Source organism: Catharus ustulatus, chromosome 3, assembly GCF_009819885.2.
Source record: "Catharus ustulatus isolate bCatUst1 chromosome 3, bCatUst1.pri.v2, whole genome shotgun sequence".
NCBI lineage: Eukaryota > Metazoa > Chordata > Aves > Passeriformes > Turdidae > Catharus > Catharus ustulatus.
In genome coordinates, this window is record NC_046223.1 from 86,989,760 (window position 1) to 87,014,942 (window position 25,183).

Consider the following 25,183-nt stretch of genomic DNA (forward strand, 5'->3'; position numbering starts at 1 on the left):
AAGCTGTAATCCCTAAAAAGCAGATAGGATTTGCTACAAAAAAATCCAGGACACATTATAATCATTCAAAATCAAAATGGGGGAAAATAACTTTGTTTTGTTTCATCATTACAGTGAATTGTACTCTTACAGCATTATTTTGACAGACTGGCAAGTATTGTCCTCGATTTCTTCTTTAAAAATGTAAATCTTCTATAAATGCCATTTAGAGACTATCTATTTTCCTGTATCCCTTTCCTACCACAAATAATGATGGATAGCATGGATTCCTCCCTAGATTTTTATGCTTGTTATATTTCAAAACTCTTTCCTTCCCAAAACATGGTGACAAAACTGCCTTTCTTGGTGTAAATAAAGGTCAGAGACAATGAGGTTTGCATTGCCGTGGCAGTGTATTAGGACAGCTGAGGTGCAACGTAACCCACCTTCTGTTTCACACATCTGTGCAATCAGAAACTGCACTAATACAACATTTCCACAATTGCTACAGTGACTGCCTCAGCCCCACCAACTCCTCCTCTAAAGGGTTGCTTCTCAATCCAAATATGAGCAAGGCGGCTTTTAACATTAAGTAGTAGGAACTTGTCGTGAAAATATTTTATCTTAGTCAAAACATCCCAAATGAATGGGATTACTATCCCCATTTTGGCAGTGCTAACACAAGAGAAAAAGGCCATCTCACGTACTTCTGACTACACCAACCACCATCACGAGCACCTCGAACAAAGCAGCTACTGTTTCCTCTGGAAAAGATGAGGCTGAATCCAGAAACTCATTACCCACCTTCTGCTACCAGCAAATTACACTCTTGACAAAACCTAAGTCTACTGCAGCTACACAAACGAACAGAAAATCTTGCAGTTAAAAAATGATTCAGTTTGCCTCACTTCAGATAACAGCGAGAGAGGGAGGAAAATACCCTGCCTAGTTTTAGGTGCTTGAACATTTTAAAACCTACCCAGATTATATTAAGAAACTTGTTAATTTTTTTTAACTAACAGAATTTTCTATGTTTACTAATGTATACTTCATATAGATGCATTTCAACCTAGCAATCTTCATAATGTTGAGCTGCTCATTGTCTTTGATTATCCATCTATCAAACATTTCTAGATTATTTAATCAGAGACAGCTTATTTGAGATCAGAAAATAAAACCACTGGATTCAGGGATACCCAGACTTATAATTACTTTGGTAAAACTTTTTTCCTTATATAAATACATAATTCTTTAGACTGGGTTTTCAAGAAGAATATTCAGGATCATAAATTCAGGATTTATACACAACACACAATTCAAGATACACTTTTGCAGTTTTTTAATGTACTTTCACTGAATATGCATTTCCAAACTCTTATAAAGATTGTATGTAAATATATTTTTATTTTAGTATTTCTCAATTGTTGCTTTGCACAATTTTTTCAGCTGTTATTAGCTTTCATGGTGTGTCTAAAATACAGATGTAGGTATCAGCCTGTAAAAATCAAATTTCTGTGCTCAAGTTTTATGATAATTTTGTTGATGCTGAAAATCAGCTCCCAAGTCTTGTAATTACTTCTAACAAGCTGCAGAGCATTGATCTGAAAACCCCTTGATTTACTGGTCAGTAAATACACTCATCTGAGACTGTGATAACAACTGGGATCACATGCAAAAGATATCATCAACACCAATGAGTGGTAAGTTACAGGGAGTCAACATTTTCTGAGGAAGGAGGGAAGGAAAAACATACTTACTGCTGGAAGAACAAGAGTCCCAAAGGTATCTGAAAAAAAGAAGAAATATCACACTGTCAGAAATCTGTGAGATTAACTACTATAAACTTATCAAAGCATCAACATTTTAAAAGAGCAGTGCTCCTCCCCTTACACAGTTGATAGAAGATGTGAGACACCTTTTGCAGTGCCGCAAAACTATGAACACCAGCCTACAGCAACTTTACTTCTGTTTGGTGGAGGCTGTTGTCCATGTTCTCTGTGTGAACATTTTTCTTTACATTCACAGAGACTGAAATGCTTTTATGATCCATTCAACTCTCTATGCCACTCACATCATTATTTTCCATTGATTCTGCAGCCCATGTAAGAACTAAAATTTTTTAAACCATGCACAGGATTTATCACTCTTAAGCATAGGAGGACCCAGAATTAACCACACAGAATTATGTCACCATGGGAAAAAATAGCTACCATATCAATACATTTGGGTTAATATAACCTACAGTTTTAACTATTTTAGATAACGTGGCCTCAAATATTTTTAGAATCCAAATAAATGTTCTGTTAAACTCCTGGATATCATTACATCATGAAGCCATTAGTGTCACAGCTCTTATCTTAATTACATCATGAATTATAGAATAGAACAGAACAGAATAGAATAGAACATTCCAGTTGGAAGGGACCTGATCACATCAGGGCTCACCAAAAGTTAAAGCATGTTATTAAGAGCATTTTCCAAAATCCTCTTAAACACTGACAGGTTTCAGACATCAATCACATCTCTAGGAAACCTGTTCCAGGGATGAACCAATCTCTCAGTAAAGAAATGCTTCCCAATGCCCAGTCTCAAGCTCCCCTGCTGCAACTCAAAAGCATTCCCACACCTCCTACCACTGGATACCAGGCAGAAGAGATCACACCTTTGTATCCACCTCCCCTCCTCAGAAAGCTGCAGATAGCAATGGGAGTGCCCCTCAGCCGAACTACAGAAACCAAAAGCCTTTAGCTGCTCCTCACAGGACATGCCTTTGAGCCCTGTCACCAGTTTTGTTGCCCTCCTCTAGAAGGACCCAGAAGTGCACAGAGTATTCAAGGTGGGGCAGCACCGAAGCTGAATGCAGTGGGAAAATCACCTCTCATGATCTGCTGGTGATGCTGTGCTTGATGCACCCCTCAAGTGTGTGGTTCCCCCTTTTGGCTGCTAAGGCACACTGCTGACTCCTGTTTGCTTTGCTGATTCAATTCAGTTAGATCTTTTTGTGTCCTGTCAACCTGTGGGTTGATACCTATCTTTTACGGAACTGTTTCACAGATTAAGAAAAAAAAGTCTATTTATTTATGTCCTTCTTGATCCTGGACCTAAAGGCATTCCAAGATAAACCAATCACTCAACCTCTGAACTTCAATAAATGTTAGTTTTAGGAGTCAATGAATGCTTTCCTTTGACAATGGCAAACAGCAGGAATCTCAATGAGCTGAATACAGGTTGTACTAACTGCTGCCAGAGCACTAAAGGAAAAATGCTATCCAGTATGTACCATCTATTCAAATTAAAAACCGAGTTAAACCAAATGACTCACATCCCAGAAATGAAGTCTGTGGGCAGCACACTCCAGTACTTCATTCTGGTACTCAAAACCTTAACAGGCACGGGCAGTACCGGGCCTACAGTTCTTTTCCACAATGTGTTTATCTTGCTGTTAAACCTACATTACTGTTAAACCTACTTTTTTTTTTCGTATCATCCCTCTCTCCACTTGAGGAGCATCTCATGCAGTCATTAACTCTGAGTAACTCCACTGGCCTTTGAGGTTTTCCAGACAGGAGTGCCTGGCAAAATACTTTTCTCAGTAGCCAGTGGAGAGGACAAACTTTCCCAATTCACCGTAGCAGGGAACCCCCCACCCTTGGCCAAGACTGCTTGGCACACAGGAGAGGCATTACAAGTCCTGCAGAGCACCTGATCCACAGGCGATGTAAACACCTCTGGATGCACTGATCTATTTATTCCCAACATCTACCCAAACAACCCCATGCTCAAACAATTGCACTAAGAGACATAATTTTAGCTAAAGGAAACTTATGTCTTCCTAACCAAGGACAGAGAGAGTTACTGTTAAGTAGGAGGAATTTTTCTTAGGGGATTATATTTCACTGTAAAGGGAGCAAGACGCATGGTAACTAGTAACAGAGATGGTACAAAATTACCTCCTGAAATTTCTCTGTTATACACCAAAACCCTAACTCTTCTCTTGTTTCTTCCCCTCTGTGAAATAAGGTTGTGCTAAAGCTGGGGTCTGTACAACCACAACGAATAATACCAGACACAGAAAAAAATAACCTTTGTCACTGATAATTGGTTATTGACAAGGAATATAAACCATTTACCACGTGTCTGAACAGATATGCACATGGTTAAATTCTCCTATGCTAGTTTTAATCTAATCCACACAGCTAATTAAAGCAATAGCTACAGGAGTGACTTCAGTACACAGGGAAACACCAAGCACAAATCTGGTATTTGTACCATAGCCACCCCACGGGGCTCCCCTCTCCATCTTTACCCCACCAGTGCACACAGGTACCCACACACCACAAGGGCAGAGTGACGAAGGGAACCACTGCACAAAGTCCTGTGCGGCATCTACCAGATTGCAAAGCAACCTTAACAGGGCAGGCACTTCAAAGCTTTTTCACCAGGGCAGTGCCTGCTTGCCTCCACCTGTTTTGAGAACAAGTGGCATGCAAAAGACCAGAAATCTTCTGGCAGGGTTTCTTTTCTGTTCCCAAGCCTGGGAGATCTAACATCAGGTCTGAGCTAGGTAAAAATGTAATGTAGATGGGGAAAGACTTGGGGAGAAGGGAGATTGGTATCACAGTTGCATTTGTGCAACTCAGAAAGGATTTGACTTCTGAGGCAGTGCTAGGGAGCCACAGCCTCCCTGGCTGCTGTGATAAAGCCCAGAGCACTGTGTAATTCCCAGCCAGTGAGGATCATAAAAGAGGCTTCAGGGCATGAGGTAATCTTCCAATTTATGTCACTATGTAATTATTCTGCTAGGAACTGAGCAGCCCGAGCATTGCAGTGGATTCCCCTGTCAAGCAAGATTTTCCCATGTTCTCAGAGACTATGAAGCTGCAGTCAATTCCCTGGAGCTCTGCTCAACTCTGCCTAGGGATGACTTTGGACATGCTCAAGCAAGAGCTATAGGCAAAATGCTTCCTTTATGCCAATGCTGAATAGCGGAAATTCACCAATTTTTCTGTTCCCTTGATGAATTAAAGTTATATTTAATCATACAGCAACTTCAGGTTTATAAGGAATTAACAGCTAACACATATCACTGCTCTGCTGCAAGCCCTCCTATCGTGCAGCTGACTTTTACCCATATGTAGCATCTAACATTTCCAGTCAAGTCTGCCTGATCAATCTACTGTCCCCAGAAACGGCAACAGTCTTCTGTTTTCTTCAACACATCCCTGCAAAGAATCCCTTCAGTTATGAAGTCCAGGTAACTAACTCCTGGAGAAGAAGAAGGTTTAGAAAGGAGCCCAGAACAGCTAAGCCACCTACACCAAGCACTGCAAACCACAAAATGCTTCCTCCTGACTCACTCCATCTGCTCTCTGCAGCAGCAGTCACCAGCACAGCTGGAGTGGGACATAGCAGGGAACAACCAGGCTAGAGCACGGGTCCCTGTTACCACAAGAGATTAGTTAGGGAATACTTCCAGCTGGGAATCATGACTTTGTTTTAAGGGGAGACATGAAAAATTCAGTGGACTGCTCCAGACTAATCTCGAAGAAAGTTAAAAAACAAACTACCAAAAATCCCAACAGAAGTCACATGAATCTGCAAGAAAAAAATCTCTCTCCTCGTCATTTGCAAAACCATTTCTTTCACAGAATTGCTGAGGCTTGTACTGTATTCATTCAACAACTACTGTACTGAGAAAATACATGAAAATACAGTGGAAACAAATGTCACACTGTCCTGTCCCCTATTCCTCAGAATCCTTGACATCTAGGATTGTCCAGTAGAAGAATAAAAGACAGCATGGGAATGATATGCCAGCAGTATATTAAATTATTTTTCTACCCTGCCATTTTTTGTCAGTCAAGTAGTATTATTATCAATAAAGCAAATATTAAAAAATTCTATGTAAACACATGCATGGTTTTCTTAGACTTATGGACAACCACACAAAAAATGGCATCTTAAATTCTTCCCACTGCATGGGCCTGACCCAAACCCAGAAACTTCTGCTACCCCTTCTTGAGAGGACACCACTAAGACTAGTCATAAATGTTTCAGCTTCCACCCCTAAAAAAGGACAGAGGTTCTAGAAAAATGACTCTGTGGCTTGGCACAGTGAACTAGAGTTTATGCCAATATATATCAGTAAAGTGGCACTTCAGTCTCTCATTCACATAAAGTCAGCACTGACTACATGTTCTAGCTCATGTGGTAGGTATTGCCACAAACAGATTTTCTACTTAAACTTTTCTACCTATGTCCTCAAACCTTCTTAGTAATGTGTGAGAACAGGAAAAATATAACTGGAATCACTTCAGATTGATTTACTGAAACTATGCCACATCTTTGCTCTGGCAGCTGTGTTCATATATCCATGTTTAGGAAACGTTTACAGAAAAACATATCCTTTGCAGAGGAAAACGGAGTTATTTTTTACTGCTGAATTAATTTCAAAAATTCACATCATATAAATAAAAACTAGTGTTCTTCAAGATCCTTCCAGATTTTTATTCCCGTCCAAAATATATACTATTTTTGTTATTTAAAAAAAAAAAAAAAGCAGTAATACCAAGATCTAAGCTGTCCAGGATGTGAAAAACACAAAAATAACTTATCCTCAAAGAAGACCTGCATATCTGTTGAGTTCACAGTTAGCTTTAAATATTTTATACTCCTTATCTGTCATGCTAAAGCTATCACCCAAATTAGCACTGATTATTTACACAAATAGCCCAAAATACAGAGCTTAAGCCACTGCCATTAAGTTATGGCTCAGTTTGGCCCAGACGACAGAAGGAGGGACAATGCAGCACTCAAACACACAACAGGGATTGCCAGGGGACGGGCTGACATCCAAAGCCAAATGAGGCCAACAGGACTGCAGCAAAGGGGTATAACTTGCTGCAAAAAGCCTCCTAAACCCTGTCTGCCAGCAATACATACATTTCCCTCCACAGCCACTTCCTACCCTCCTCCCTATTTCCTCCATCCCTTACGCTTTTCAGTTGTTTTTGAAAACCTGGAGGCTAAAAGCACTCAGAAATTATAAAGGGGGAGAGAAAAGCAAGGTAGCAGTGCTGCCTATGGAGAAAGATGTAAGGGGACAGGAGGAATAATAATCTAAACAGGACCAAAGTTTATCATCTAAGGGTCTGGTCAAGAGACAGGGGCACCACAGCCCTGGAGGACAGAAGAAAGGGCAGAATGTACAGGTGTTTTTGTGATTAAAGCTATGTTTTACCAAACTCTGCAGTTGCAAGTTCTAGCTTCAGTCTGCAATGGGAAGTGTAGGGATATTTTTCTGACAACCAGGAAAAAAACTCTTCTCCACCTAAATACGAAAGTTTTTCCCTAATCTCCATGATCAGAAGAGTAGGAGAAACCCAAACATAACACATCCAGAAACACTCTTGGCCAGGACTGAACAGACACAGGTTTACCAGAAGGCATGAACAGAAGAGGCACTGTCCTTCCTCCTCTCTGTCCCCTGACCACAGCATTCACTGTGTCTTTCTACCTTACATGGCAAAGGACTCATGGTCCCCCCCTGCTTGTCCCTTCTACTGATTCAGCCATTCTTCCCTCACCAGCATTGTCAGGTCTATCCTTGAGGAAAACCACCACCTCCCACCCTCTCAGACCAACAGGTACTGCTGATGGCTGGGCACCTCTTCCTATCCCTGCCATACCCATGATCCCTCCCCCAAGCAAGTAGAATGCTTCCTGCTGACTGGCCCTTTTTAGTCTTAAAGGCTAAGTCAGACATTTAATTCTTCACTCAACCTTCTAAAGGCAACCAACCAACTCCATGAATTATACTATTATTACCACTTTCAGCTGAGTAGTCAGAGACCAGCCAGTTGCAAGAGCACCATACTTAGAAAACACTCTCTGGTTTATCTAAGACACTGCACACTGGGTAGGAAAACAGAACAGTTTCATATTTCCAAAACTAAATAATCTTTTTAATCAGAGACCTTCTGAGAGCTATCCAGAAGGTCTGATTAAAGGATTAAAGGGCACTATCTTGCTTAAACTCAAGTACAGCCTCTTTTCAACTTTTTCCCAAGACAAACCTTAGAGCCATCCATGGAGTACTTGTCATGTGCACGACATTGCCATTGCCTACATACCATAACAACAATACTGCCACGAATTACAAATTTACAGCTTTAGGAAAGCAATTTTTTAATACTATACAGGAAATTTTCTTCATGTCAGATACAGCCTGAAACTATACAGACAATTCAGAATAATCTCAGACTGAAGCCTTTTACACAACTAAATGTGAAATGCCCTTCATCCCCTCAGTGACTATGTACAAACACACAAACTCACACACTCTCCACATTCTGCTTTCAAGGCACTCTTGGCCACCATAGCTATTCGTTCTGATGTCCATTAAATAAACACAGACAAAGCCACTACCAAGGTAATTTAAAGCAGCTGCAGTTTTTAGTACAACTTAAAACACAGGAAAATCACACTAGGACAAAATACAGCTAAGTCTGTACATGCCAGACATTTGGCAGCATTAACATCACTCTCATCACATCAATTCCTGTAACTAGAGCAAGATTTCAAAGTCAAGTCACCTCTCAAACTCATTCACTGCAAATAACGCATTCAGAATCTACTGAAATTTCTGCTTAGATGGAATGAAAGGAGGTTTATTCTCATGTTGGTTTTCTTCCATTTTCTGGAACACATTCAAAGTTTGTGATGATAAAGCCACATAACTTTTCTGAGGCAATAAAATTATTTGAATATATAAAAATAGTACCAGAGACTTCCTTCATCAGTAAATAAAGGCAATATAAATCCCTAACCATACAAAATAAGCAGCTGGATCTCATGAAAAGAGAAGTCACCCCTCTATGAATGGAAATTCATTTATTTCCCAACTGCTTCCTGCATCCATAGGCATTTCTATAACTCAATGCTTCAGCTTGGATCTCCTAACTAGACACCCCTAAGGATTTCACCTTAGACCCACCTACTGTTAGCTCCCACCCTTTTCTCTTTAAAGCTACTTCTCATATACTTAATAGTACACAGCAGGTGTATAGCACTTCTGATACTTCACACCAGTTCCTCCTCTCTCTCCTCAGATGCTTTCCAGAATGTAGAAGAGACTCCCAGGGTCAAGCCAAAGTCTGTTTTGCCTAAGACCCCATCTGCAGCAATGGTCAAGGGCAGACATCTGAAAAGCGTAAAAGCGAACAGGTACACAGCGAGCCCTCCTCAGGTACTCTTCCCAGCCTATGCAATCTGTGTGTCTTTATACTGGGCCAACCCTTCATGGACTTTTGTCGTGTAAATTTGTGCAACCATGTTTTCCATCCACCACAACTGGGACATGGAGTTCCACAATTTATTTTCATCTTATGTGAAGGCCCATCTTCTTCTGTCAGGTTTGAACTTGTCTCCTGAGAGATCTCAGATCCTTCTCTCTGCTCTCCCTGGCATTTCTCCAGTTGGTTCACAGGCTCCATGATGAGTGCCAAAAATCAAGCACAGCATTCCCCAGGATGCCTAATTAGGTCGTGAAGATTACTAGAATACTTTCTCATAGCTTACAAAAACACTTCTGTGTATACCTCTGGGTACAATGTTTACCTGCTTTTGGGAGCACCACAGTATTACTTACAAACCTTCACCTTCTGTTACCTTTAAACCATTACCCGCCCCCCAAACACACACCTCTTTTTCTGCAGGACTGCATCACCTTGATCCCCACCCAATAAGCACACGTTCTTTTATTCATCAACTAAAGCAGAACTGTGCATTAGTTCCAGCATTCTAGTGAGTCACATTCCAGTTTTTCCCCTAATCATTTCTAGTATTGCCAAAATGTGTTCAAAATCTAATCCTTTTTCCCAGTGTCCTTACCATCCCTTCACTAATCTAATAAACATTCTTCCTTTTTCATCCATGTCAATCATACTGAACAATACATTTTCAGGGCAACCCATTCCCAGTTTGAGAGTGAACCACTTAGACTTACTTGATGAACACTATTTTTCATCCAGCCACAAACACATTAAATAAGAATTTCATGTCCCTGCTTCCCCAGCTGGCTTGTCAGAGTGCCATGCCAGACTATGAAAGGCCTCAGTAAAATCAAAATAAAGTAAAACAAGTAAAAACAAAACCCTGTTTCTTGTCCACCTATAACCCTTGCCAACCCATAGTGCAACACATTTTCTTTGCAGGTTTTCAATCTTCCAGAACCACTCTGTTCACTCACACTGTCAAAACTTCACTAGCAGATTTTAAATTATTTCAGTCAATTCCCTAAATATTCCACAGACAATTTTATCAAGCCTAAACACCTCCTTGACCAAAGTACTCTTTAAACTGTTCCACCCCTTCTGTAACCTTAAGAATTAAGGCAGTTCCATGACAGTTAGTTGATCTTCTCAGTGAAGACTGAACACTTACTGCCTTTCAGCATTATTAATCATCAGAGTAGCAAGCCACATCCTTTGCTAGCTTTCTTGCTACCAATATGGCATTTAAAACCCCTGCCTTACTATCCTTCACATTCTTTCCTACTGATGGTTTGGCTTTACCAGTTTTGTCCTTCATTACCCATGCTACCTCTCTAAGTTCTTTTGTAACATGATCTCATTTACAGTTTCTACATGCAGTTTTCCTTCTTTCTGTTGTTTTTTGGCCAGTATTTAGTTACTTCATTTCTTACCTCTCTGCTCTGTTAATGCGTACTTATACTTTTAGTATGAATCCCTCAGGAATTTTCACCCTTTTCTTCCCTTTTTATTTCTGACAGCATGTTACCTACCAATTCCTGTTTTGTCATCACTTTTTTCTCTAATTCACAGCTATAGTTTGTTCTTCTCTCTCAGCCCTTTCCTAAAAGCTGCAAAGGCCCTCCAGTTCACAGTGGAACTGCACACTGGGACATGTAATATTCCCTTTTCTGTATGAGTTGCCCCACTGTCCGCATTTCTGTTTTATCCCACCTTCTGAAGGTAGTGTGAAACAGCCTGTAGTGCTCAATCTGCCACACCCTTCTTGGCTGGATATCAACCAAGAACATGGTGACCAGAAAAACCTCATGTACAAACACATAAGCCCTGAGTCACAGAATTACTCTTTCCCTCAAATCTCAAACAGCATCCAAACAATAAAATAAAGCTCAAGTACTAGATGGGATTGCTAGTTGCATTTTTCTGCAAACAACTTAATGGGTCTGTTAGCAGGATGGATTCAACAAAACCATTGGGTTTTACTCTTTTCTTTTAGGTTCTTAGGTTTGGGGCTTTTTTTCTTCGATGTATACTCCAGCAATATGAAAGCCCATAAGTGAATGCCTTCTTCTCTACCAGCTCAGTTGTCTCTGGGTCCAGCCCCAACACCTCCTTCCCAAAAATATTTCCTTCATTCTGATTTTGCACAGGTTATGTGCATGCGCTGACTATTTAATATTTTTTGGATGCAGAGGTTATGGATGCAAAATCACTTCTGCAACTCCTGCTTTCTCACTGTTTGGCTTTTTGGGCATTGACAAAAAATTAGGTAAAAGGAGATGTTCCACTAAACTACCAGTGAAACCTTTCACCCCACAGATTTTCAGCACAGACAGCATAGTCACCAATAACTCAGTCATTTTATCCTGTCATAAGGTACCGAGACAGCTCAAGGTTAATAACAGGGACTGAAGATTTTAGGTCGTTCATTCCCATTTAGATGTTACTTTACAGTTTACTATTCCTAGTGTTTCTCACTGTTTCTCACACTGACATGGTGAGAATCATATTATTAAGTATGTAAAACATGCCTTCTGGTAAAGGGAGATTTTCCATTGTCTCGATGGAGGATCACTACATGTCTGAGCTTGACAAACATTCTCACAAACCATCATGCTTCATAAATCCTAGCTGAGTATTTACCACGCTCTAGCTCAGTAACCTCTGTTAGCAAGCAAGTGTACTCCTCTCTGGAAATACAGAAAAGCAGTATAAATTAATTAACACATACAATTTATAAACTATGCATGTTACTGTAAACTAAATTCGTCAGTAAGTTCACATAATTCTCACTCACCATGCCTTAAATACATTACATTGTAACTTATATAGCAAAAGCTTTAACTAATGAATCTTATTCTTTAGAATCAAAACATTCATGCTGTTGGGCAAATGATGACACCTCATTGCACATTGAAGCTTTTCTGAAAACCACTTTTTTTTCCCAATTTTTATGGTACTTATTCTTTCAAAATCAATCTAGCACCAACAGAGAAAATGCTTTTCAGAACCTCTCACAATTAAGGTATAAGGTTTCTCATACACTAACACACACAGCAACATCTGGGTAGCAAACCTGGTAAGAAAACATCTTTGTTACCAATGACTGGATAAATATGCATGGCAAGAGTCACCCTTCACTGCAATCACTGAAAATCAAGTTATTCATGCAGGGAATTTAACTTGTCCATCTGTTATTCCCCTAATTTCTTTTTTGCTATTGTTGATGCAGAAAACCCAACAGCTCCAATTGCACACAAGCCATTGTTACCTTCTGCAGCCATTTTCAATCAGGGTGAGGATTTTTCTGATACTGCATCTCCACAGAAATGTGTCAAGGCTTGGTACAGTGCACAAAAACACCTTTAGTTAGTGCTTTGTGCTTTCCTGGCATCTGCTCTAGGCAATGGAAACCTATTCTCTCCTGGTGATGCATTCTATTTTTTTGGGTTGTGCTTGCTCACACAAAGTTTACCTGTAGCAGCAACCTCCCCCTTGCAAACATTTAGGGTTTTTTTCACTCTATTAAATGTAATTAACTAATTTTCTGCACCAAAATACTGGTCCTAAACAATCTCCCCTCCTATATAGTACATTTAGATTCTAGAATATTGTGCCAAGCTCAAAATATCTTTAAATTCATGTGCATGCACACTTTCTCTTTCACTCCAAATACCCACTAGCCACTTATTAATATTTATTTTCCCTTAGTTATATAAAAAGCACAATAATGATGGGAACCAACCTCCACTGCTCAAGTGTTTCTCTAACAGACAATTGCCCAAGAATCACCCAGACATCAAAATTCCACTTCCAGTAACATTAGAATAGTAAATGCTTTATCAACCATCAGAGGGTAAACACGCTATTTCTTATATAAAGCAAGAATTATATTATAGAAACGAAAAGAACCCATGCCTCTAATACAATACAGTCATCTCAAGGAGCTAACTCAGAAATTTAGATCACTCTATGTATCATATTGAGCTGCTGCTAGAGAATTTGCTGCTGAATCATTAATTTGAGACAATTGCAGAAGCATTTAACAGACAGGTATTTAATACCTTTTACACTGAGGTACTTGAATGAACTTGGCCTGTCAGATAAACATTCCTAATAAAAACTGGTTCCTCAGCCTGTCCTGTGTCTCCAGCATTCAATTTCCAACTCAGCTCCATCAGTATAAGCGTTTGCACATTGAACCAAAAAAACATTCAAACAAAATAAAAACTATTTTTCAGTCAGATCAGTTTCTCAGAGCAGTTAATCTCCTGCTTTTGCTGTCACCATGCAAGGAAAAGTACAGAGCCTAATTGAGCCAGCTTAGGCAACAGTGCCACTGAATGTGCAGTCTAACCAAGGCAGGTATTCAGTGACAGATAAATCAACATTTTCTGGGCACTAATATATGCAGAAATTATGTAATGTAAAGAAGATTTTGCATGCCTGGAGATCTGCTTGGGTTTTTTCCTTCAACTGCAACAGCTGGTTCGGTAAAACCTCCGGTCCTCCTTTAGTCACAGACCAAGCTCAGCAATAACAATACCATTCATATTTTATCTTCAGATTGTTGTGTTATTCAATGAAAATTTTAAAGATTTGTGTTCTTATTCTGACAAGCTGCATTTGTTTCTCTCTGACAACTTGCCTTCTCTTTGAGTTGGAGCTGATCCACACTTGTAACACCTTTGGATACATGTCAAGACTACATCCTCTTTTACAGGGCAGTTCCTTACTCCTGGCCCTTAACAGTTTTGCTTACATATTTGTTCACAGAAAACAAATTACTAACACATTATATAACCTCACTATAAAAAAATTGATTGTTAAGAATTTTGCAGGAGGAAATACACAGCATGCTCAGCACCTTTTTTTTTTTTGCTTCTTTGTTTCACTTATCACATTAAAAAGCATAGAAAATTTAAAGAAATATTTAAAAGACAGGAAAATATTAGCAGTTAGTAACTCACTACAGCACTTTTCCTTTTTCCTGACTGTATCCAGTTTGATATAGTGCCATACCTGTTCCTGATAATCCATCCTTCACTCTGACTTCAGCATCTCCCAGTCAAGCACTATTCTGTGTGCTCAGAAGATAAGGGACAGCCACATGTTTTCACAAGCTTGGAATTACCAGTTGCTTGTCTGGCTTTTAATATTGAGAAGGACAAAAACAGGTTGAAACTCATGCAAGGCTCACTGAACTCTATGTTAAAGCAGAAGAGAAGCAGGAAATAAAAGCCAGTATAGAGTTAGAGGAAGAAAAGGAGAAGATTTTTTTTTTCTTTAACTTTGGCTTTCAGAAGAAAACAACAAAAGCTGGTTGGTTTAGGTTTGTTTCGGTTCTATATCAAAATTTTTTTATCTGCTCAAATGCACTCCATCACACTCAAAGCCTCAATCTTCACTACAGGCTGTGAAGGCTTTGAAATGAAGGTGTGATGCTTCCAATTCAGTCATAATTTACTGTAAAACACTAACAGAAAAATTACACAAGCAGTAGAGAAAGAGTATTATAGCAGGGTAGATATTTCAGTATCTCACGCTGCCCTCAGACTTTTTACTTTCAACAAATAAAAAGCTAGAGTTTAGATGTCATTTATATTGCCTCATAGTAAGAGCAGTGTGAAAGCTGGACAATCCATATAAAATTTTTTCTTTCTCATGAGAACAAATCTCAAGTAGGACATCTCCATGCTTCTGTTGCCAGGTGACCTTTCCGAAAAGGAACATTGGCCAGGGTATCTCAGCTCTTCAGAACTCCCACCACACCCACCACACCTGCCTGGTGGCATAGATTAAATCAGTCTCTTCTCATAGTTACTCATCTTCAATCCCCAACCTCTCCACAATTCAGTTCCTGATCCTTAAAAATTCTTGTTTCTTCAAACGCACAGAACTTCCAAGTGTCTGACAGTCACCTTCACTTTCCTATGGTCCTGAGGTCTTTACTTTCTTAGGGCATGAAGAAGCAGCTCCTGTTGCTGAATTACCTTGTTTGTCCCACCCCATCCGTTCTTCCACATGCTTCCACTTGCACCTTAACAAGCTACCAGTAAGTAACTCTTCCTCCACTCCTACAGTGGCCCCACTACATGGACCAGAGTACTTCTGCTTCCTCAGAAATCCCACATCCATCACGCTTTGCTACTATTTGATTATTTTCAGAGTTTACAGACAGTTTGCACACCCATGCAATCATTCATATCCAGCTCAGTTGCCCAACTCCAAACAGAGCCAGCAGTGTACAAGACTATTTTCCCATAGCAACTCCTAAATTTCCTATTTTAGTACCACATAGAAGCTGTGTTATTTTGGGAGGAGCAAAATGTTTCTGTGAGAAGGCAAACTGAAATACTTCCAAACCAAGTCCATTCTTTTTCTTACCTTTCTCAAAAACCACTTCCCTGCTCAAGACGGTCTCGTTATCTCTGATCACTTCTCCCTTTACGGTGACTTGTGCTGGGCTGTCCGGCATCAGAGCTACCCCAATCGTCAAGTTTGCTCCAGGCCTGATGTTCCAGGGAGCTGCCACAAGGAACGTAGGTCTGGAAAGTCCAAACGGGCGGAGGGAGAAAGGACAGAGAGTGAAACACTCTCGAAAAAAACAGTAACCGCGACCACATAGACATAGGACCCATGTTGCCAAGCTCTTCCGTTGCTCTCCGCTGCGGAGGCTGGAGGTGATGCTCACCCTGCGGCTGCTGCGGGTGCGCAGGGCGGTGCGCGGGCAGCGCTGCTCTGCCCGCTCCGGGACCGGCTGCCAGGCGGAGCCCCGGGCAGCACTGCTCTGCTCTGCCCGCTCCGGGACCGGCTGCCAGGCGGAGCCCCGGGCAGCACTGCTCTGCTCTGCCCGCTCCGGGACCGGCTGCCAAGCGGAGCCCCGAGCAGCGCTGCTCTGCCCGCTCCGGGACCGGCTGCCAAGCGGAGCCCCGGGCAGCGCTGCTCTGCTCTGCCCGCTCCGGGACCGGCTGCCAGGCGGAGCCCCGGGCAGCGCTGCCCCGGCAGCCCCCGTGCCGGCGGGAGGGAAGGAAGGTGAGGTGCCCCCGCCCGCCCCAGCCCCACGTACCCGGCTGCCGCGGAGCTGCAGAGGAGGAGGAGGAGGAGGAAGAAGCGGACATCGCCGCGGGACCGCGCCATGGCTCTCCGTGCGCGCTGCCCGGTGATTCCGCCGCTGTGCGCAGGGCCGGGCCGGGGCTGTGGCCGGGCAGGAGGCGCCTTGGCGAGCGGGGGAGGGAAGGGAGAGGCGGCCGCTGCCCCAGCGCCAGGCACGCTCGGCCGGCGGCAGCCGAATGAGCGCCCGCGGGGCGTTCCCGGGGCCGGACACGGGGTGGAACACATCTGTCTGCACTGAGATACCCACGGGTGTGCCTCACCTCCCCTCAGCCATCGCTCCCACATCCTGGGCACGATGCAACTGGGAAGCGGGTGGGATTCTCAGAACCCAACACCGCAGCATCGAGAGCAATGTTTTGTGCCTGCTGTGGAGAGCTGCCCGGTTATCTACTCGGAGAGATCCGAAGAGCCCGCAGAGGCGCGCTGGCCCGGGACTCGGGCTCGGGGGCGAGTCGGGAACGGTTCTGGGTCTGAACAGGAAGAAGGATGCTGGCAGAAATTCAAGGAATCTCGTAGCTACTTAAATGTGGACGGATTGTTGATGCAGCTCTGTCTGGACTGTCCTCTGTGCCCAATATTTGCAAAATAAGGTCATACCTACTTATAAATCTTAACTTACTTTCAGAGTTCAAAAAGTGCACTGAAGCAGCTTGGGCAAGATTCGGTTCCTTTAGCATGTTCATTTTAACTGTGTAGACTAGACACACCTAATGTTTGATTTGTCCAAATTCTTTCATTGCAGGACAAGTCTAATAAATTTAGAAATTATGCCCAATTCTTGATGTGTGCCTCTTCAGAAGTGCTGGAGTGGCATCCTCTGCATTGTGGTACACAGCCAAACGCAGCCAGTTATAAACAGAAGCATCACGCTCTGTTCTTATGAAAATCAGATATGAGCAGTAATGTGCATAAACATTGTCCTCCAATTGTATGCTAGGCAGTCATACAGTCTTTTCACATCTTTTACATTTGCTTTTTTAGCAAATTTTTCATGCCTCTGCTGATTCTTTTTGGAGTGCTAGTCTTTTGGTGACAGAACAGAGGGTGCCACCTCTGTTGACTAGGGAAGGGGTAATAGTGCAGCAACCAACTGATGCTTGCAAAGTCAGTCTTGGCAGCTCCTCACCTGCAAAAGGTGCATGATAAGGCAAAGTTTGGGAGTAACTCCTTGTTACATGTGAGAAACAGTCAAGGAAGATGAACAGTCACTGCCACTCCTTTCCTTGGAGACTGGGAAGAAGAGCTTACAAGTAGCACTGCATCCCAAGAACCCCAGCCTCAGATGGCAAAGCTACACACAGTATGCATGTCTCCATTCCCGGGCACTGAGCCAAACTGGCACTCCACTATCAATACTAATTCAGATCTCTCAGTCTTCAAAACAAGGTGGTTACATCCCAACTTCCTATCAGGTATGGTCCAAGTTAATCCCCAAACTGCACAACAAATTATTCAAGAGAACACCATAGCCAGGGCAAAACCATGCCAAGGTCAACTTGAGGGTAGAGACAATCCATTTCCAGTCCCAAGAACATTTGCTGGCACTGTTTAATTCATTAGCGTGAATGTAACCCAAAAGTTCATTAGTGAAAATGCTTGCAAACGTCACAGATTTTGCCCAGTTAGGCAACAGCATTGTAAAAACTCTCATCTGCCCTTTTTTTCTCTTAGGGGCTTGCTAGTTTAAGATACTTTGGTATAGGTATTTGATCTCTTCTTCAACAAAAATGCCAATAAAGGAATTCTACAGCAAAAAGTAAGAGAATAAATGGATTGTCATACTAAGGCTCCTTCTGTCCTGAATAGATTTAGAACAGATAAGAAATGGAGGACCAGAAATGGTTACATTCCATTCTATAACAACATACAAGCTCCATTTCTTACACATGTATCCATGCACTCAGAGATGTTTTCATTGTTTCAATTTCTAAACAGTATATACTACACTGTAGGTACATGTAGAAAATTTTCATGGTTAAACATTTAAAAATCAAGTGTGGTATGTAAGGATTCTGTAAGTTCCCAGTTAGCAGAAAAACACATATTAGCCCTTTCAGGGCTAATTTCAAGAGTCATGTCTTACCAGCATCTAAACAAGGTCTTGACCTTCAAAAGAGCTCTGCGGCTGCTAGTTTCCATTGTAATATATTCTGGTTTTCCCAAAACACCGCTTCAAATCCTACATTCTTTTATCAAATGTGGTCCTTCTTTGGTGCCCAAACACTAACTACTGTACCTGAACAAGGAGCAGTTTTGCTGTGTGATGGCTCCCTCTCCCATTCTCCATTCAGCACCTCCCAGCTCGGCAATCCATAGCCCTCAAAGCCTGTTCTGCAGCCTGTGCTATATAGTGCTTTCTGGAGAGAGGTTTACAACTACTGCAGCTCATTTCAGTGGCCCTGTTTGCAGCACAGCCCCTCAGCCCCAGAAGTGGTATCAGTAAAGTATGTAGATAAGAAACTATAGAGCATGGGCAGATAAGAAACAGAGGAAACTTTCAGCCCTATAGCCAGTGACTGCCTGTAACTATAGCATGTATCTCAAGCCTACTCTGCACATTTCTCTGCACACAAAGAATAAAAATGGGTCATGAGTAATTGGAAAATTAGCACAGTTAGAGAGAATTGAGCTAAACTTGCATCCCATTCATGCTCACTAAGTGCTAAGCCATTTGTTCTGTTGGAGTTGACTTGAGTTTCAAGTAAGCATAAATGACCACACAACCCTACCGGCTGTAGGACTGTCACATTCCCTGGCACTCTGTTGATCTGCTCATTTCCACTGTTGTCTACACTAGGGTTTTGTTATGCAGTTACGTGTCACTGTTTGATTTACGTCAGACTGGCAACTCAAAAACAAGCAGTGCTTCAGTTTGTGCTAAATGGGTCAAATTTAAACTTAGGGGCACTAAGTCATAAAAAGCTTTTGCATACCCACTGGCTTCTGTTACAGAGTACACAACATTCTCAGCTAACATCCATCCAGAACAAGCAGAAGGAACAGATCACATTAGTACTAATTAACTGCTAAGACATCTGTGTTTTAACTAAACAAAAGACCTTAGTTGGTTTACACAAACAATGCTATAGAAACAACCATTCGTCAGCATTTCAGGCTTAAGTATGTTTGAAATGCCTGTTGCTGACAAACACCTGAAAGACTAATTTGTGCACAAAGATCACCATGCAAGGGAAATTTGGTTTTGGACCTCACTTCTGCATATTAGGAATTAATCTGAAGGAGCATAACCTAGCATGAAAGGATTTAATAATCTTCAACTACTCCAAGCTGGTCAAGTGGATACAGTGGAGATACAATTTGGGAGGCAAAACAGGTTGCTCTTGTGTTCAGCATGTCAGCCAGAGAAGCTAGTTCCCTCTCTGCTCAATGTTCACATTTTGGAGTTACACAAGCATTACCAGACCCAAGTTGTACACCCACTTGTGAAATAGCATCATTATGAAAATTCCACTTTTACCACCTTCGCTGCTACCCAGGAACCTTATTTTGCTAATCCTTCATGGTGTCTGTCAGACAGAGCCAGTAAAGGCTGCAAAAGCTATCTACAGCACCGGCTGTGCTAACAACTATACGGTTACCTGTTTCTATACAACTTAGTCTAAGTCTAGTCTGAATGTATCTATTAGTACCAGCAGAAATCACACCTCTGAGTTGCAGCCTAAGTATATTCTAAATAAAAATATATTTAAGTAAATACAAAAAAACCCCAGAATGGTTTCTTAATGAGTCCAGCAAGGAACTTCTGCCTTAGTCAATTAGAAGAACCTCAGCACCTACCAAGCTCTAATAATTGTATGAAGATTGGCTGGAAACACATGCACAGCAAGCCTGATTTTCTCTAATATCACATGTAAAAAATTACTGTTGTGGTAAATGTAAAAACCTAAGCACTACAATACTTAAAATATTGGGGGAAATCTCCACAAAAATTAGAGCAGTGAATACTAGAATGGTCAGTGTGTCTGCTTTTAGCATTAGACAGTGAACTTGGATGGTCTGATATTCAGCTGGATTCAGCAGGCATTCCAGATTGTGGTACAAACAATGTTTCCATGAAATGAGGCAAATTCGGGGAAATCTGAAGAATTTGAGATTATGTGGAATGTCTTCTGGAAATTTGAATCAGAAGACCACTACAGCCTCTTCCAGCATAATATTCTCTCTTCAAAAGCTTAGCCAGTTGCCTTATGCATCACTGAACTCAAGGCCTGCAGCAGAGCTCATTTAGGGGATGGATAAATCTTTTAATCAATCTCAATAGGCCTTGGATGAGGTCCTAGCAGAAACTGTGATTCAGCAATTCATGGAACCAGGAAGGAAGCAATACTCTGTTTTATCACTCATAGTGAGTGGACAAGAATTAAAGTGAATATTAAAAGTAAGTGCGTGGAAGATCATTGGTGGTAGTAGGAGGGCACATTCCTTGCTTGGATGTCAGCCTGAAGAATTTGTGTTTGCTGGAAAGTACTGACAGGAGCAGAGGCTATAAAGCTCTCCCAGAACACCTCTGATGCTGTCTCTGATGATGGAATGTGTCATAGCATTTTACACTACACTGTCAATGGGTGTGCCATGCACTGAGTCTTGCCCTGAGCTGCCAGGGTGGAGCTTTATGAAAATCTGGTCTGCACTACAATTAAGACTTTTTTCCTATTAGCTGAAGACATTTCCTTTGGTGAAAAATGTTATTTATAAATTCTCTTCCAACTTGAACAGTTACTGCACCCAGAGTAGGTACAACTCACCTGATCAAACATGGACTATGCAATTGCCTATAACTGGTTATTTGCATTCACTGGATAGACAGTGGAGTGAAGTAGGCACCTTTCAGAACAGATTTGTATGACTCATTGAAATACCAACATTTGAATGAACAGACTTTCAAGAGTGGTCTTCTAAAAGAAACAGGTTACAGTAGTTTCACGAATACAAGCCGCACGGATTATAAGCCGCACCCCCGGTGCCTCGACAATGTTGCTGTCATTGTCAATAGATAAGCCGCACCCCGAATATTAGCCGCACTTTCGTTCGTCACGAGAATCCGTGCGCAGCTTTCACAAATTGGCCAATTAGTAACAGGATCGCGGCATAGCGGGGTTTACTGGCTCAGGGCGGGGCCAGGCAGGCTCGGCCCGCTCATGGTTGCTGACGGGGCCGGCCGGGTGGTGCTGCAGCTGCCGCCGGGCTCACTGGCCCCCCTCTCCCGTCAGCACCGCCCCGCCGCTGCGTTCATGTACTCGCCCTGCCGGCGGGCCAGCCACTGCCGCCGCTGGCAGGCATGCCGGCCGCGTCGCCGCTGCGTTCACATACTCGCCCTGCCGGCGGGCCAGCCGCTGCCGCCGCTGCCAGGCTCGCCGGCCGCCCCCTCCCATCTGCACTGCCGCCGCGTTTCCTCACCCTGGCCGGCACTGCAGGCCCCCGCACCACCGGGCTCCCCCACGCTGCTGGCCCTGATTCTGCTGGGCTTCCCCTGCTGCCAGGCAGCCCCACCCGCCGGCCTTCCTGCTTCTGCCATGCTCCCCTGCACTGCTAGCCCCAGTTCTCCCGGGCTCCCCCACCCTGCTGGCCCGGGCTCTGCCGCCCCCCCTGCCCTGCCCTGCTGGCTCAGGCTCTGCCGCCCGCCCCCACACTGCTGGCCCCGCCTCTGCCAGGCTTTCCCACCTCTGCCGGGGCCGGCCGGGCTCCAGCTTGGCTTGGGGCTGCCGCGGGCTCTCACTTCCGTGTTGGCAGCTTTTAGAATTTTGTTAATGTATTAGCCGCCCCGGAATATTGGCCGCACTTCCGGGTTTCCACCAAAATTTTGGTCAAATTGGTGCGGCTTGTATTCGTGAAATTACTGTAATCTTCATTCTTAAAGCATCAATTTCTATGACATTTCTAAACAGGAAATCAAGTTGAGTGGTTGAAATATCTTGTTATCTCCAGAGCATGTAAGATGACTATATCTTAAGTCCTCACTGGGTATTCAGTGAACCAAACCTAAAGACAGACATTAATTTTTACAAGCTTTGGATCAGGCACTCTTTGAAGGTATCAGATTTTGTTCAAAGACTGGCATAAGAACAAGCAAGCTATGTCCAAAAAGGAGAAAAGTTTCTTCTTCATTAACAAAGCATAGAAAAATCTTAAGATTTTGGAATTATATATTTACATTTTCATAATATTTTAATTTTAAACTATCTGTACACTTTTTAAACATACCCATAAAAACATATGTGATCAAATATTACGTACTATATTATTGCCTTATATGTAGTGTAATATACGGGCTTTGAAAAACCCCAACAAAATGAAGCACTGTCTTTTAGGAAAAATCCTTGTAAAGGACCTCATGGTTAAGACTTCATGAAATTTTGAGAGATTCACTCTTAAAAATGAGATTCTGAAGAAAAGGGGAATTAAAGAAGGAATGACAAAATTATACTATGGGAAATGTGAAAGTCTGAGAAACAAATCTACAAATGGTACACATAGGAATTCCTCATCAGCAAAGGTAATCCTCAGTTACCATGTTCCCTGGCCCTTTTGAACTAACTAAGCAGTGCAGAAGGAGCATCATGGAATGAAAATAAGGACCTTGTCCCCTGTTTTTCCCAGGACAGTTGATCTCAGCAGTTGATGAATCTCACAGAACTGTAAGAAATTACCACAAAATTTCCCTATGTTCTTGTTGCTGATGTGCAGAAGGTCCTCCAAAGTGTGAGTGAAAGGGGTAGTTTTAATAGGATTTTATGTGTAGCTTCAAATTTCTCTGTAGGCAGCCTCAAAGTAGATTCTCGGCCATCAGTGTCACTGAAATCACTGCCTTTAGAGAGGTCAGGACTCAAAACTGTATCCTCTACCTCACTGAAATCTCTGTACCTTTGATAAAGAACTGAGGGGTTTTTTTCATTATTTGCTGTATTGAGCCCCTTAACTTTCAGTGATATACTGTATCTTATCTGATACATACATGCAGAACATTTAGGAAGCAATCTCATGTAATGCCATTATTTTTAGTATTATTCTCTGACTGTAAAATGTTCAACCATACAATAGGGGCATGTTAAAACACGTGCAAACACATTCTTTCTGTGAGAGAAGTTAAAAACATACATAAATGATGACAGGCTGTCCTCAAAAATCTGTTTTCCTAGGGCAGTATTTTTTATAATCATATTCCATTTACCAAGCTTCAATAATCATTTTACCTTAGTGTCCTTATTCCCTTTGCTCTGAGGGTTTTTAAAAGGTCAGTGAAATCCCTCTTGGTTGCAAACACACCTGAAACAGCCAAGAAAAACCTTATTTTTATTAAGTAATTTAGTATGAATTAACACTATTTGATTTTAAAGAATGTGAGAATTCCCTGAAGATTTAATTATCTTAAACTATAGCCTATAATTAAACTCTAAATTTCAATTACAGGTTTTTAAAATGGAACTTCTAAACCCAGTGTTTCCATAATGTCATAGACTAGTATATCACAGCACTCTGGAGTACGTGTGTTCATGCACTGTAACTTCACTTTAAATTAAGGACATAAAAACTGGCAGATTTTTTAATGAATGTGTGTTTCTGTAACAGCTTTTATTTCATTCATGTACCCATAAAAGGGGGAATGTTAGTACAGCAGTCTGTTTTATAGACCAGCGTATCCCTGTAGGCAGAGGCAACTTCCTTGCAAAAGCAGACTCACCTGAGAGCAATTCATAGTGTAGACAAAACTAATTTCCCACATTTTACACAAAAGCAAATCAAGGGGTAGAGACAATACCCCAAAACAACAGACTAAAGAGATGCCTATTTTAATTCATCAGTCAGAGAAGACTGAGAGGAGCCTTCTTAACACTTGCTTCTTTCATAAAAAGAAAATACCAGGTACTGATCTATGGTAGAAAGTGTAACAAGAACTAATGATCAGGCAATTAAAATCAGTCACATGCAAATTAGAAATGAGGCACATACTGTCAACACAGGTTATTTTCCTGAACACACTACTAAGGAAAAGCTGTGTTTTCTGCTTCTTTTTGTCTTCCCATTAAGCCTGAATGCCTTTTCAAACGTCTAAACCAAGTAATGAGGCTAAATAGAGGGTCAGGTTGCTGAAATTCTGTATTCCATAACATAGAGATCAGGCTACATGATCTTCAGGCAGCTTGGCAAAAATCTGTGAGGTTGCTCTTGAGTCAAGGGACCAAAATCATTTAGAAATGAATGTGCCCTAGAAAAGACAGAGCAGGGATCTGCTCCCAAAGAAATTAAATAGAATTGTCAAGAGGGAAAGAAAAGCACTTCTCAGTGGTGTAGACTATACTATTTCAGTTCTGGTTTCCTCCATCTTGTCACATCCAGAAAAGGTCAACAATGAAAAAAAAAGAAAAGACAGGATTAGAAGCAGCTGTTAAAATCAAAAGTTGTAGGATGTGATCTCTTGCAGGACAACTTTTTCTTAATTCTAAAAATAAAACCCAAACTTTCTGTTTGGAAATTGGTCAAAAGCTAAAACTGTGACATTTAAGTTTAGTTTGTCTTTTTTAATCTAAAAATCAAAAAAAAAAAGAAAAGAAAAACAAGGAATCTTTCCCTTTCCAACCCACCCCACTGTGGTATGAAAAAAAAATAGTTAGAGGTATGTAGACCCTAATTATTCAAGTAAAATCTCTTGGAAACTCCATTCTATTTTAGATGACGTCTATTTGACAGTCACATTACATAAAAGTCAACCTCCTATTACACAAATTGCCCCTTACAGAACCAGTCTGTAGTAGCTAAAATGGCTTCTATAGACAGAGTGATTAAGAATTATTTTAAAA

General features: G+C 41.6%; 1 protein-coding gene across 1 annotated transcript in view; it reads right to left on the reverse strand.

Annotated features, from left to right (window-relative positions):
- The window catches only part of CD109 (CD109 molecule), a 74,405-nt gene extending 57,970 nt beyond the window's left edge, over window positions 1-16,435 (reverse strand). The window contains exons 1-3 of the mRNA XM_033056422.1: window positions 16,321-16,435; window positions 15,639-15,799; window positions 1,737-1,765 (exon numbers count right to left, since the gene is read on the reverse strand). Coding sequence (XP_032912313.1) covers window positions 1,737-1,765; window positions 15,639-15,799; window positions 16,321-16,391 — 261 coding nt within the window. The 5' untranslated portion in view covers window positions 16,392-16,435. The remainder of the gene's footprint in view (window positions 1-1,736; window positions 1,766-15,638; window positions 15,800-16,320) is intronic.
- Window positions 16,436-25,183: the final 8,748 nt, after the last annotated feature.